At 37.1% G+C, this 15204-nt stretch overlaps 1 protein-coding gene across 2 annotated transcripts in view; it reads left to right on the top strand.

Annotated features, from left to right (window-relative positions):
• Nucleotides 1-15204, top strand: part of PPP2R3B (protein phosphatase 2 regulatory subunit B''beta) — a 45725-nt gene that overhangs the window by 1130 nt on the left and 29391 nt on the right. The window contains exon 2 of one of the 2 annotated variants that reach the window (XM_050331299.1): nt 132-580. In XM_050331299.1, coding sequence (XP_050187256.1) covers nt 236-580 — 345 coding nt within the window. In that variant the 5' untranslated portion in view covers nt 132-235. Of the gene's footprint in view, nt 1-131; nt 581-13806; nt 14257-15204 lie in introns of those variants that run through there. The other variant, XM_050331300.1, reaches the window with a different exon arrangement.

The raw sequence follows: 15204 nt of genomic DNA on the forward strand, positions 1-15204 counted from the left end.
CTTACACTTATAAAGTGTTATTGAAGTCACATATTATAATGTAACTCTCAACTACTGGTGGTATCTTGAGAGAATAAATATCAACACTTGGTTAAAACAGAAAGATTTAATAATCATATTTTTCTTAACAGGAACCATGAAGAGTGTGAAACACTAAAAGTCAAGTGGAATGTTTAGATGATTGTCAAATCTTTACTTTGAATTTGAACCAAGAAAACCCAGAAACTGGTGGAAAATGTCACCTGGGAAAATTCTGCAACCTGCAATGAAGATGAAGGTAGATGAACTCTTTTTGTGCTGGTTGAGTCAGCCTGCAACTCAGTCAACAATAAAGGACTGCTTGAGGAGAGTGAAGAATGAGGAGAAAACAGAGATTGGTAGTGCAGATTCAGGAAACAGTAAAAATGAGAGGTTCACTAATAAAAATTCCAATTCCAAGCAGTGCATATTAGGAGATACCAGATTGCCTTTGTCTTTCAGTCCTCCTCAGCTTTCTACTACTCTTCCATTGGCAACTCCAGCTACCTCAAGGAACACTTCTAATGTTAGAGCAACACGTCAATCCTCAAGAACAAAAGTAGTAAGTTTGTTTCTTACTTATTAGACTTATTTGTTTAAATGCAGCTGCAGTTTGTGTTTGTGGTTTTGGCAAATTATGCAAGTAAATAGTTTCCCTGCAGGAGGTATCTGGAGTGGAGTGAAGCAGCAGCACTGAACTTAGAATTTCAATGTTTGTGTGTGGAATTAGTTGTAACGGTTGGTGGCCTAAACTTCCGAAAGATGACCTTGGCTCCTTGCAATCTAATTGTGCATAAATGTAAGTCCTTGTGTTTGTGCTCCTTTTATAACATACTGCCCTGACTGCAAATATTCCTTTGTCTAATGATACCAGGCACTATTGTTAGTACAAGACTCAAATCTGGCTCCACTGAATCTGCATATTAACAAAGTAATTGTTTTGGTACTGCATGGTACACTCAGTGCTTCCTTTCTAATGAGGTCTTCATTTATAACAGACAATACCCTCTGTGCAAGAATGACAACCCTGCCCCCAACCTGAAATATTCTTTTCAAACTTGCAGTTCAGTTCAATCTAGTTTCTAGCCCTTTTCACAAATTGTAAAAAATACCTGGATAGAAAATTATGTGGTGACTGACAAAATTAAGCATTGCTTATGTATGGTTTGCCTTCATAGGATCATAGAATTATAGAATGGTTTGGACTGGAAGGCATCTTCAAGACCATCTAGTTCCAATCCCCCTGCTAAGCAGGGTCACCTTCCACTAGACCAGGTTGCACAAAGCCCCATCCAGCCTGACCTTGAACGCTGCTGGGGATGGGGCATCCACAACTTCTCTGAGCAACCTGTTCCAGTGCCTCGCCACCCTCACAGTAAAGAATTTGGTTTTCTTCCTAATAGGTAATCTAAACCTACTCTTTCAGTTTAAGTCATTTAAATCCTTGTCCTGTCTCTACATGCCCTTGTAAAGAGGTTCATGAGGACTTCAAAGAGTTGATGAGAAGCATGCTGTTTGTGCTATAGGACTATAAATTTATATCTTTTAATAATACTGGGATATTGTAAGAGGTCATCACTCCCAATTACTCTACATACTTTGGTATCTAACTCATTCCATTGACCAAACCTGCTGTGCCAGGGAAGCCTGCTCAGATTGGTATGGGTAGAGAGAACAGAGCTGAGGTTGTTTAAGAGTACTGGTTATTTTTCTGTTTGTTGTCAATGTCCCTTGAGTGTGTATACTTACCTAGCTTGACAACTTTAAGTTCCCGCTTCTTAGCTTCAAAACATCAGGCTTCCAGTCTAGTGTTTGTTTAGATTGGTTTTACAATAATATGGACTTCTGTTTATGTGTAATTACCAGAGAGACAGCAAGGCATGACAATTGATTTACTCATTTCTTTATGTTCACACCATTATGTTCTAGTGAACATTTCACCTGTTCTAGTGAAATGCAGAAAGTCAGCAGATACTCAGTTTATTGTATCAGATAAAAGTAAGCAAAGGAAGAGCTGCTATTAAAACCCACTGTTACTTGATGTACTTGATTGCTAATTTGTATAGAGTAATTTCTCTTCTTGTGTCTTGGTTGATTGCTTGAAGAAGATCCCATAAAGAGGAACTAGAAGAGATTAATGAAGAGTAACATTCTTTACTTAATTTGAATTGTTTATATAGTGCTGAGAGAAAACCTAAAGGGTTAAGTTGTTGATTGCTTGAAGAAGATTGGGCAGGGGGAATTTCCAAACAGTAAGAAATTTATTTATGGCTTTTATTATTCAGCTGAACTGAAGCTTCATCCAGAAGTTTCTTAATTTTTAAGTGTAAATTGCATTTGCAGCTCATACCACCAAGAGTTGCATAATTGCATGTGTATACCATGACTGTGTTTTCTCGTAGAAAGCAAAATGTACCCCATTTCCTTCTGTAAAGTACCCACTGCAGTGTCAAAACTAATGCATCTGGTTTTGTACACTTAATTATGTTTCACAGATGAAGTCACAATGGTTTTACCTACCTCATATGAGTTTAAGTAAGTTTGAGGCTCTCATCTCACTTCTACAAGTGGAAGAAACTGTTTCAGATAGCTTTTTTAAAAAGAAAACTTGTCCTGTAGATCTAGTAACACAGATTTAAATTCTAAATAGCAACCCTACAGGTTTCTGCACTTGTTAGAAAAACTTGTTTTTCAGAATGGGAAGCATTCTCAGAAGAGCAATCTTGAATCTAACTAGGTATTTAATCTTTGACACTTTAAACAGTAGCATATGAGCAAAATAAGTGTGCTGATGGCAACCATTAAACAGTATTAAAAGCACTGTAGCTGTCAGTTACTGTATTCAAGGACATCTTTCTTTTTTCAGATTTTAGTTTGTAGTTGAAGTCTTAGGGTTATATTTTTATCCAAAATTCAGAAGTTGCCATGGGTTTTGCTGAAACACGTCTTGTCGAAGGAGAATTTACCATCTTTCAAGATAGTTGAAGCTCTCCACTATTAGCAAGTCCAAAGTACTTTCTCCAGTAATGAAAGAATTTACAAATCTTTGTTAAAGATGAACAAAAAACCGAAGTGCTTCTAACAGGAATTTTTTCATCTGAACAGGCTACTTAAAACCTATTCAGAGTAAACTGTTGGCTTAATCCACATGCACATTTTGAAATCTAGACAGAACTCTACCATTAAAATCTGTCTTAGAGTGTGTTTTAGTGCAAGTGAAGAACAAGCATTGTTTGTTTAGGGTTTTAGTTTTTCCTTCAGAGGAGGCGTTTTGTGCTACTTTCATGGTGTCATTCACAGTGGGGTTGGTGTCTGACTGCACCCATTGTACCAACACTCTAATTGCAAAGTTCTGGTCGCTTTTTGTACGTGATGTGAAGTGCTTGCTAGCACTTAGTATTCTGCAAGAAGTCCTGTGCTAAATCTTAAAATAACAGAAAATCAGAGACATAGAAAAATTTCAACATTCAAGTCTTGAATATTTTCTGAGTCTATTGTTGAAGAAATTCTAGAGCTATAACTTTCCAGCTTGAAGAATAGCTGTTGTAGATTTCTTCTAACCCTTGTTACTACTGTGCATGGATTTAACAGTGTTTCTGGGGCCCTAGATTATCTTAAATGTATGGAGTATATACAATTGTACACTATTCATCACTTTGTCACAAATGCCAATCCTCAAGGCCAAAAAAGTGCCATAGGCAAGATGTTTAATCCTAACCAGCTGGTGTACAAGGCATCTGGGGAAACAATTCGCAGAATTCCCTATGGACATTTTGTGGGGTGGTGGTGCAGAGAGAATGTGATACAATGTGAAGTACTTGAAAGTTATGTTCCATTTCTCTGCAGGGTCAACCTTTGATATAAAGGTACTTCTTGGAGTGGTTTCTCTATATCCTTTGCTCAATAAGCATATGTTCACACTTGATATCCTGTGAGGATTAAAGCTCATTACCTCGTATTTCCATAACTTGTAAATTTTTTAGTGTTCTAATATATTGCTGCATAGCTTTTTTTCATCAATAAGATTCTTGCCAAATTTTTGTTAACAGTTACTCAATTTAAATGATGTGGTACCGCTAGGATCCATTTTAGTTTAAAGGGAGACTAGAATTAAACCTTTTAACATTGCCCAAAGTTTGAGTATAACAACATTTGAGAGTTGCTTTTTGAAACAAATAGTTCTGAGGGCTTGAGTTAAAGTGTAGCTAGGCTTGTACCTGCATCTGTCAGACTAGTGGTGGGCTATGTTCATCTTCTGCAGGTGTGCTGGCAGTGTCTTTGGCGACTACCTTCCATTAGCATGGGGAGAAACAATGTTCATAAAATGTCAGAAAAGTAAGAGGAATGACAGTGTTTGAATCCTGTGCCCTACTCAAGTAGCTGCTAAGCTTTGATGTTGGCCTTCACATGTCCAGCCTCTGGTCTTATGTGATGTCTGCATCTGAATTGCTGCCTTGTATACCTTAATGCTTGAAGCAATACTAACTGCTGAGCCTGGGTTATGTGAGCTGTATTAGCACTGCACTGCACACCAGGTTATGCTGTGCAGGGCTGAGTGTGGCTCAACACATATGCTCTCTAACGCTGTATTATGCAAAGATAGTGTTAGTAGTGCCATGTCCCATCACTAAGTGAGGGAGGGTGGTGGACTTGGCTTTCAACTCGAGCCCGTGACTTAAAGGGAGACTGTAAATAACCTGATATCAAACCGATGTACTTTTACAGTGATAACAGGGTACTATGACAGATGTCAGCACTAGTGTGTTCACAATAAAGCTCCTTCTATGGTGCCAATAAAGCAAGGGCAGCCATAAGTTCATAATAAAGTCTGGAAGAGTGCAGCTATAGGTGCAGCTATAAAATCATTATTAGTTTCAAGTGTAGTGAAATAATAGTAGTCAGCACAAGCAGTGCTGGTAGTATGTTGTGTTCATCTTCTTAAGCTTTACTGTACTGAGTAGCTTGGAATAGAAGAACCATTATCCTGATTAGAGAACTATCTGTTCTTTTAGTTATAATTGAGAAACTTATGTTATTCACTGTTGTAGCTTTTTGATAGTGCTCCTTGTTCTAGCAGCATCTTGTACCCTGGGATATAAATGTTATTCTTCTTAGCACTTGTATTAATTCTGTTTACACATTGTGCTTTGTTAGAAGAAATAGTGAACTGTTCAAGTGGCAGTTGTACTTAAAAATGTCTGTCCTCCTGTAAACTCATATTTCTTACATGCTGCATCCAGTCTTAAGAGTTTTTGGCATGTCTAGTGCTGAAAAATGGAATTCAGAATTATGTGTTGCTTTCCGGAAGTTTGAAGTTCACCTGAATCCTGACATGGGACAAATTCAAATATTTGGATGAAATTTATTAATCATAATCACTCCTTTTGAGTAACTAACTCTTATATAGCTCTGAACTTTTTTGTTTGCTTTTAAGATCAGTACCTACTTCCAGTTGCTTCTCTGTCCAGTCTTTCAAAACATGTAAGTTTAATTATAGCTTTACATCAGCCATTTAAACATTTCATTCTTTTAACAGGTGTTCAATCTGGGAGGAAATTAGATATTGATATAGAGGAGATAGCTTTCTCTTTTTTCCTTCAGTGATGCTTGAGAACCCATCTTATATTTTTGAGAACCTTTCCATACACTCTACACTTACTCTGTCAGCAAGAAATAAACTTGAGGCCAAAACCATGTATGGGCTTACTTCAGTACAAAAGTATAAATGCAACTCATCCAGTGAATTGGTTTGTCCACTGATAGACCTAGTCAGTGACTGCACAGAATTTTTCAGCAAGCCATGTTATGAGAAAAATCTACAAAATGCCGGTGGTGGTATCATATGGCCAAGTCTTGGAAGATTGGCTTTGCATATGTTACTAAATTTAGAGTTTTAGGGTTTTTTGGCATAATGTGTAAATAACTCCTTTTTGTTGGGCTCTATTAGTGTGGTGTTCTTGTCTTTAAGTTAACCACATGGTACCAATGTCTTGGTAGATAAGATCAGTTTGTGTTCTGCAAACAACAGATGCAACTCAAAATGGGTCTATAAAAACCTAACCAGTAAGTAAGAAATGTTTTTAAAAGCGTGTTCCAGTGCTTCACCTTAGACGTGCCCCTTTTGCATAGCAGTCACCATTCTGTGTAAAAAAAATAGCTAGGAACCGTAGAGCCACCCAAGTAATATTTCTAGACCACAGGTACTTGCAGGGTACTTGGGCTGTTGAGATACGTGTTTAATTAACCTTGTGCATACTGTTTAGTTTCATTCATATGGAATTAGCCTTACATATTTGTTCTATGAGGATCTAACTAGTAACTTTGGCTGATTTCAGGCAAGTGAGATGAGCTGGAAGTCTTCAAGGAGATTTTCACACCATTTGTAAAAATCTATATGCTGGGGAAAACCTCATGAGTGGATGCTGAGGAAATCCTTGCAAAATATCTGTACAACAGAGTTGTAATTGTGTTCACCATGAACAAGGTTCAATTTGACCTTGACAAAACAAGGTGTGTAGAACTTGTGGAATGGCTTGACTTGATTTGTTTTTTTAGTTCAGCAGAACCAGGAGAACAGTTTCTAAGCAGTTTTATTCATTTAGAAGCTAGATTTGTATTGATAAACAATAAATAATCTTCTAAATTTTATAATTTATGAATTTTATAATCATATCTGCTAGATATGATCATCACTGATGTATTGTAAATAACCATCCTTGTGGCATACTTCACTAAGAAATAAGACAAGCTATTTGAAATTATGCAATATTGAAATCAGTTAATGATGAACTAGGTTTTTCTTTCATCTACTAATAGTCTTCATGAATAGTCATTATTTCCACCAAATACTTTGTCTTCTGTTGTAACTTCAGATTTTAAACAAAAGATCACTAGTTTTGTGCTCTTAATTGCTTTTAGCACACTAAAAACACCACTTAAAATTTCGAGTTCCTGCTTATTTATCAAGTGACAAATTTAAGGTTAGTGTTATTTTAGAAAGATTTCTAGAATGCTTGAAAAAATATTTAGACTTCACATAAAGACTTAAGGTAATGGAGATTGGAGGAAAGACAGGAGTACTGTTTCTGTTCTGGCAATGTATTTGTGGTGTTATACCTCTGTAAGGTGTCTTATTCCTTGGGTCTTTTTTCTTCATGTGTAATGGTTGCCCCTTTAGTTATACTGAAAGATAAAGTTCAGTTGGTTACCAGTGACCTGCTTCTTTGTTCTGCCTTCTTTCTTTGCTTTGTCCTTTGCTTGTAAGTTTGGAAGTGCTTAACTTTTCATTTAGCACTGTAGAACTCAGTATAGTTTCTGTTGCCTCCATTTCCTGAATCAGTAATGATTTCATACTGATACAACAACACAGTAGTGTTAGACCAAGAGTACGTCTTCATAGAAATTCATAAAAATATCAGAAATCCTGATTTTGATTGGTAAATTAACAATTTGCGATTTTACTGACAGTCTTATAGAACAAAGTCTGTGTCTTAAACTTCCCAATTTGTTTGTTTTGCTTTAAGATCTTTGGGGAGGGAAATCTCAATCAAAAGCAGAAGCAAAGCAAGAAGCTGTCCTGCAGCTGTCACTGACTCAAAATTATTGTCTTGTGATTTCAGGGACTAAATTACATGTTGTGTTAGCCTGTGATGCTGGATTTAAAGTAGTGGTTGTACCTTCATACACCAATCATTCTAGTTTGGGAAATGGTGTTTTTGAAAGGATTAATTGAAAATGCAGTTGATGTCAAAATGATGGAAGTACTGAACAGCTGGTGCAATGTTTAAATAAGTTCCTGGACAGTTATAAAACATTGTCATTCATGTTCTTTATACCAGATTGCTCTGTCCATTTCTAAATTAAGGTGACACAAGGTAAATAATAGCAATGTAGAAACGACTAATTATCCATAATGACTAGTGTGACTTTAAAAAGTTGTAAAATATGTATCATTAGACTCTGTAGTAAAAGCTGCTGTCACCTGCAGGAATATCTCAGTGGCATTCTGAATTGACCTGAACTGATTCTTCAGTTCAGCCTGTTCTGGTATTCAGAGGCTTACGGTGGTAAAGTTACAAGTGCATATATTGTGGGCTGTAGCTTCCTCTGTGGATAGTCTCTGTAGCATCACAATTCATCTAGAAAAAAATTGTGTAATCCATACTAGATTTTTTGCTTATGTCTTTCTCTCTTCAGTAGCCACCTCGGCAGCATCAATTTGGGTGGTCCTGGTTTTCATGGTCTGATGAACAGGGTCATCTGAAGATCATGAATAATAAATAGGCTCCACCTATAGAACTATTCCAGCAACGTGTTTATGTTAAAATTCAGTTTATGCTGTACACAAATAAAATGTAAACTGATAATGTTTTCTTAGGATGTCTGTGGCAGGATGGTCCACCCTGAACAGATCTAAAATCCAGTAATGCATACTATGCAAACCAGCTATCATGCAAGTTCAGCTGCTGGCACCAGGGTGCTGTCTTGGTGTTAAATTATGCTAAGACCATCCTGGTTCACCAGACTTCGAATATACATCCTTTTTTTGAAACAAGATGTGACAGATAAGCTAGTCTGTGAGCTTGTAAATCTGTGACTACCAGTCCATCACTTCATAACTATAAAAGCCCAGTCCAACTTCCGTACGGCAGATTCTTCCACATACATCCTTTAAGTGTGGAGGTTCTCCCATGAAGCAGGGGCACCTCTTAATCATTATTCCCCAGGGGTTAGGAGAAAGGGAGAGTTCTGCTTGTTATCTTGTATGGTGAGTTATATCAGTCTCTACTTCATAATTATTTCTTTTGCTAATTTCGATATAATTGCTGTGTTACAGTGCACTATATTACTTTGTTCTGTAATACACTACTAGTAGATTTTTAGCTTTTGCACCACGTAGTAAATAATTCTAATTAAGATCTTTCATGTATTTACCCTTCTGTGAGTTTGTCATGATAATTAATTTATATAAATATATCTGTTTTGCCATCATTAAAACCTGCAGGACAAAGTGGTTTAATTGTACTTCTATAATTCCTTTAAATTTAAACCGTTAACACAGTCCAAGGCTAAGGTAGGATTCAGCTGCACCTAAACCCTTCCCTGAGAAGGAGTTTAGAAAGCAATGGAGTCCTTTCTGCACCTCGAGACCTACCGGCAAGGCTTTACTTTCTAAAACTTCTAAGCCTTCCACTCTCCCGCGACAATGGCAGAAAACTGTTCTGAAAGGTATATAAACCATTCATTTACTGTCAGGCTTTGGTTCTATAACATCTAGTGTTGATGCTTGCTGAAGTTAGTCTGTCAGATGCAGTCAGCAGTCTAAAAAGGCCCATGCTATGTCTTTGGAGTCCAGGCTGTGTAATCATAGCAAGGTGACATGTATCTTATCTTACAATCTGATAACAGCCCATGGCGTGGTGTTCATACATGGCATTCTTTTGGTAATGTGCAGAGAATCTGATCAGCCCATCCTTCCCAGCCCAGCAGCGTGACTACACATCTGACATCTAACTGCTGTCTTTTTATTCACTGTCTTGCCTTGTAAGAACTCTGGATTCTCCTAGCCTGCCTGGAAAGAACTTACAGGCATTGTTCTGTCTAATTCAAGAGTACTGGAAAATGTAAATAGCCATTAGAGAAGACATGCACATGCAAGACTTCCTATTCTAAGGGGGAGGCATTGCATCCTCTGAGAAAAACAACGTGCATCTAGGCCCAGATTGCCATGAACTTCTTTCCAAGGCAAAAGCATCAGTTTCTTCTTGTAAAGGTATATTTCTTAACTGCACAGAGTCAACATCTAGCAGTTCATCAATGTTGTATGTCATATTCAAAACACTGTCCATAATTTTAAAGCAATCAATTTGCATAACTGGCAGCTGAGTATGAGCATAATAACTTGATTCCTTCTGTTGTCTACACATTGTAGACATATTTCTCTTGGGTTTTGTCAGTTTACTGCTGATAAGGTGGAACTCTCATCCAAAGGAGATTTAGGGATGGATAGTTATACTTTGTTATTCTGTTCAACTCACAAATGCATTGTCCTCTGGTTCTCTACTCATGCAAAGCAGTTAGAAATGGGAAGTTGCTAGCAAGAAGTTAGTTCCAGGATCTTTTAGTACATAAAAGGCCAGGTATGGAACTATCTGGTTTAGAAATAATTCTCAATAATATTTAATAATAGTGATAGTCTAGTCACAATGTTTTGTGAGGAAAAAAAGAACTTAGCATTTCAGGGTGTTTTTTTTTTGTCGGGTGGTTGTTTTGGGGTTTTTTTGGGGGGGTTAGTTGGTTGGTTGGTTTTAGGGTTTTTTGCTTGTTTTCTTAGTCTAGCAAAGAATTGCCTCTTTTATTTGTCTGTCTTCTAATATATTTATGTAATTTTTCTTTGTATTTCCTACCTCATAGTACCTGTGTTTTAGCAAGCATTCTTGGCTGATTGAATTGTTGTTTATCTTCCTGAACTATTTGTTTTTACTAGTAGTGCTTTTTTTCCACTTTAAGCCTTTGAAATATATCTTTAGCACTAAGTCATGCTGTTTCATCTTTTTTCTATATTGAGAAAGGTGCTATCTTGTCTTAACTATCTTCCTTGAACTGCTGTGTTCTACCCCTTACTAATCATTTTTTTGGAAAGGGTTACACAGTTGCATAATAACCTTTACACTGGCTGTTGTGGAGATAAAGCACTTCTCTTTCCACAGTTGACTTAGGAGTCCCTTAGCTTGGGATGCTGAAGAAATTAAGTGATTCTATTCGGTTCCATGCTGTTGCCATTGGGTTTGGCCATTCAGCCTTATTTAAACTGCCTCCACAGGCCAAACAGGCTTTCTGTCATTTTGGTTCGTATGTTACAGGGTTGAAGACTGGACTCCAGAAACTAAAGGTTTTGTATGGCTGAATACATCTTAATACATATTTAAATTATTTTCTTGGGCACTTCCTGTAATGTTGGGATGCTTTTTTTCCAAAGATTTGTGGTCACTTCCCTGTAGTCTCTTAAGACTTTAAATATACTGTTGGCATATGCTTCTGATAAGAAATTCTGTTTCTGTAGGCAAATGCTTGAGGTTTTTTAAGGTATTCTTCAAGTTTCTATTTCCTCTACATTACCCAAAATAGTTTTGCTGTTTATGTTGTGTTACTCTTGTGTATGTTCAGATCTCTGTTAGGTAAATTCTTTAGCCACAGTCCCTTGAGTCAGACCCATTCATAGTGTATATCTTTAGCTTTGGAAGGAAGCTCTGAGCATGCATCTTTCCCTCTGTTTGTTTATCTAGCTAATAATAAGCTGCCAGGATACTTGAACAGCTTCATGGCTGGCATCCAGCCCTTTACCCAGTAAAGGATCTTGCCTTGGCTTTCACTGGAGAGAATTCAGATTTAGAATAAATGTAACACTATACTTGAACACTCCTAGTTCAATCTGGATGGGAGCTGGCTTTCCCTTTCCCCTAATTCATGGCTAATTCATGACTGAAAAGGTTAAAATAGATCTTAAAGGATTCTTGGCCATGTTGCTTTACAAATACTCTCCTTAAATGTGGCAATACAAACCCCTTTTCCCTTCAGCTGGTGAACAGGAGGTGATTAGTAGCTGCTAGTGTACTTAAGTATACTCAATTGCATGTAGCTTCTTCATATATTCCAGCAAAAACTGAATGTGGTTTGCCTGTTAAGTGATGATGGACCCTTGAGTTCCATTTGAATAAAGGAGGGAAATATACAACTCTTTCCAATATGGTGTTCAGAACACTTATTTCTTACTGAGGCTCCTTCAGCAGGTTCAGGACTGCAGAATCAGGACTGATAATGTTTGGACTGCAGCTCCAGTCTTTTAGGTTGGCGCTCCATGTGACAGTCTGTCATCTTAATGGCCTACTACAGTCACGTCAAACAAGAACTGTGAATGTAGCAAGTAGCAAATAGAAGCGCATCACCTGGTGAAAAGGGATGAAAATAGAAAGCAATTTAGGTGAGAAGATACCTTTCCTTACCTCAAGTGCGGCCTATTTTGCCTAACCTGAAACACAATCTGCCTTGCAATACAACCTTTCTGACCTTCCACAAATATTTTGGTCTGCATATCTGTTGCTAGAGTAGGATTCCTCTCCTACTCTAACACCTCAGTCCTTCATCTCAAGTTCCAGGCATGCTGCTGTTGTGTGCTGCATGCCCAGTTCCCTGCTGGCTTCCCTGTGGCCAAGGTTTATCCCAGGTTAGTTGATTTAGTCTTCCTAAAAGACAGTGAGTGACAGCCAGTTTTGCTCAATGCAGTTTGATAGTCTGGTCATGCCAACCACAACATGTCTGACTCTTGCCTTGTCAATTCCTTTCTTGTTCTCCCACTTCCGAAAGAAATAAATATCTTCATAACAAGTTGCAATAAAAAAGCAGGGGGAGGGGACTGGATACTAAATTAAAACCAAGAAAGCAGGTGTTTTGCCATCATTACTTTGTAACAGTGTGTGATAAACTAAAAAGGATCCAATTAAGACAAACCATGTTTCACTATCACTTTTTCATAGTTTCCTTTTCTTAATCATACAAGGATATTTACTGTGGGGTTTTAATGTTCTGTTACATGACAGAATGGCTATGATTGGATAAATAGGCCTAAGATTATATGGGAGTAAAACAGTGCCATCCAGTAAGAAAAATCTCAAACTTAGTATTGAAAGAGTTGTTTTAGTGTTTCTTGGGCTGTTTACATTTTTGTGTAATCAAGAAAATGGCTTTATTTAAAGCATGAAGAATGAAAACAGAGTAAGATTGTCCAGATCTTTCTTTTTGTGTTGTTAGTAACTCAACTTAGGCATGACAAGGTAGGTGTCATACCATTATTTTAAGAGAATTTTGGGGTGCTGAGAGTGTTCAAAGCTTGAGCTGGAATAGTAAGATTTGCCATACCCATAACTGCAATGGTGATATTTGAAAAAAAAAAAAAAAGGTATCAAAATAGGAACATTTCCTAAAGATTGCTGTGATAACTGTATACCCATATAAAACATGAAAACTTCACCAGTTATCAGGTAATCTACCTAAAACTGTAAAGGAGGAAGGATGTAAGGTCACTTCAATTTCCACAAAAGCTTATCAGATTTCTATTTCCATGAAGAATATTGATGTGGAGTAAAACTTGGCCTTACCACCCCCATAAAATGTATTTGAGATTCAATACACTGAAAATGGAGTAGAGTGGTAGCTGATTCTAACTTTAGTGCTACTGAAATGTGACAGGTGTTCAATCTAGTATGTGGATGTAAATGTTTATAAAGCTCCTATTTAAGCAAAGAAAAAAAGTATCCGGTCAGCTTTTTTTCAAATTTTCTGACATCATTGGTATTTCTAATGTAACCTTTTAGTAAAACATGATTTAAAGCAGCATTTCAGTGTGGTAACATTTGCCTCTTTCCTGCTACTGCTTTCTGTCTTTGCATTTAAATTATTAGATTCCTACCATACAGTAACTTACATGTAGATGAATGTCAAAAAAAAAATCTTTTTACATGATTTGTGAGCCACTCTGAAAGTCTGCAGCTTTTTTATTGTTGCCTTCATTTTGCCAGTGTAATAGGGTTCCAGCTAAAGAGTTTAAAAGGAATTTAATTGCTGTGTAATAAACCTTATCCTTTGGTGAGGTACTTCGTTGAAGCTAGGGAGTGAGTGTTTTGTGACAGAAGGGAAAGCTGAGGGGGATGGGAGGAGGAGGAAGCTACAAAATAACCACGACTGGCCTCTGTAGGGCAGTCCTGCATTCCTGTAGGGCTTGCTTTTTTTAAAATTGGAAGCTGCTTTTATAGATGCTCCTCCAAACAGGGTTTGTTGGTTTTTTTTTTTCATACTGTCCCATTTAGACTTTGGAATGCATGGACGAAAGGGCAGGCCCCCAAAGTGACTTTCCAATCTGTTTTTGCGATTCCAGCCAAGTTCCCTTTAATGTATGGAGCGGGTGAAGTTGAGCTGACTCTTATAATATCACAGAACTCGGGTGCAGCTGCTGCTTTAAGTGGCACTGTGTGATAATACAACAGCTCTGCTATTTACTGGGACTCAAGTGCCTGGACTGGCACACAGAGACATTATATGAAATCCGAAAGCATGAGGATAAAGGAGATTTCTTTACGGCAAGATCCTGATCTAAGAAAAGAGTTGGCATTGCTAGCTCGAGGATGTGATTTTGTTTTACCTTCTAGATTCAAGAAGAGACTGAAAGCTTTTCAGCAGGTCCAGGTTTGTCTTTCTGTTCTTATACAACTAAGTTATTGTTGTCAGTTTTACCTTCACAGACACGCAAACTGGCGGAAATACATGGGACTTCTTGCTAAACTAATCCTAAAAGAAGGATTTTGATAGTCTGTTCCTTATATGTTGATTTCTTCTGTGTTTCAGAGGACTATGCAGGTAGTTTTCTGCAAACGAAAAATGAGAGTTTGCTAAAGCACCTATCACAGCTAAAGTACGATGTTTGCACAGAAGTATATGCTGTGGAAATTTGGTGCATTTAATGCTATTAGACTTTTAAAGACTGTTTTCCTTGATCTATATAATCATGATCTGCATGCATTTCCTCAGGGGATTTAATTTACCTTTTACTGGAACTGGGCATATAAAATACGCTGAACTAGGCTGTAACTTTACTAACTCAAACATAATATGCTAAAAGTTGCTTTCATACTTGCATGATGATCCTGAATTCCCTTAGATTATGTTTATTTTGGACTTTGTATTTGGATGAGATCAGTTGTTGCTACATGCTTCACACATGCCTCTGCTGTTTTGCAGCAGAGTTAAATCCACCATTTTAAAATAAGCTCATAATTGAGAATAGAAATATTTGAAATGTAATATTAGAAGGAAAACTACTTATAGAGTAACTGTTCAAAGATATTAACTTTTTGGAGTGAGAAAAAGTGTGCAACTTTTTTTTTGAGAAACGGCAATTTAGTATTTCCTCAAACACACTTTAAGTCATTTGGTGGTATGTGAAAACATTTACTTTGTCCTTACCTCACCCTCACTTCTAACTGATATACTGAAGGTATATCAGTGATGGCATGTGTGACTGGTTTTCCCCCTTTTATCATTAAGAAATGTTTAGCAGTTTAACAAAAATTACATTATCTTAGATTTTTTTTTGCTTTAAATCATTCTAAATATAGCCTTCTACTTAATTTTGAA

Source organism: Myiozetetes cayanensis, unplaced genomic scaffold (genome assembly GCF_022539395.1).
Source record: "Myiozetetes cayanensis isolate MyiCay16 unplaced genomic scaffold, myiCay2020 scf5-8, whole genome shotgun sequence".
NCBI classification, from domain to species: domain Eukaryota; kingdom Metazoa; phylum Chordata; class Aves; order Passeriformes; family Tyrannidae; genus Myiozetetes; species Myiozetetes cayanensis.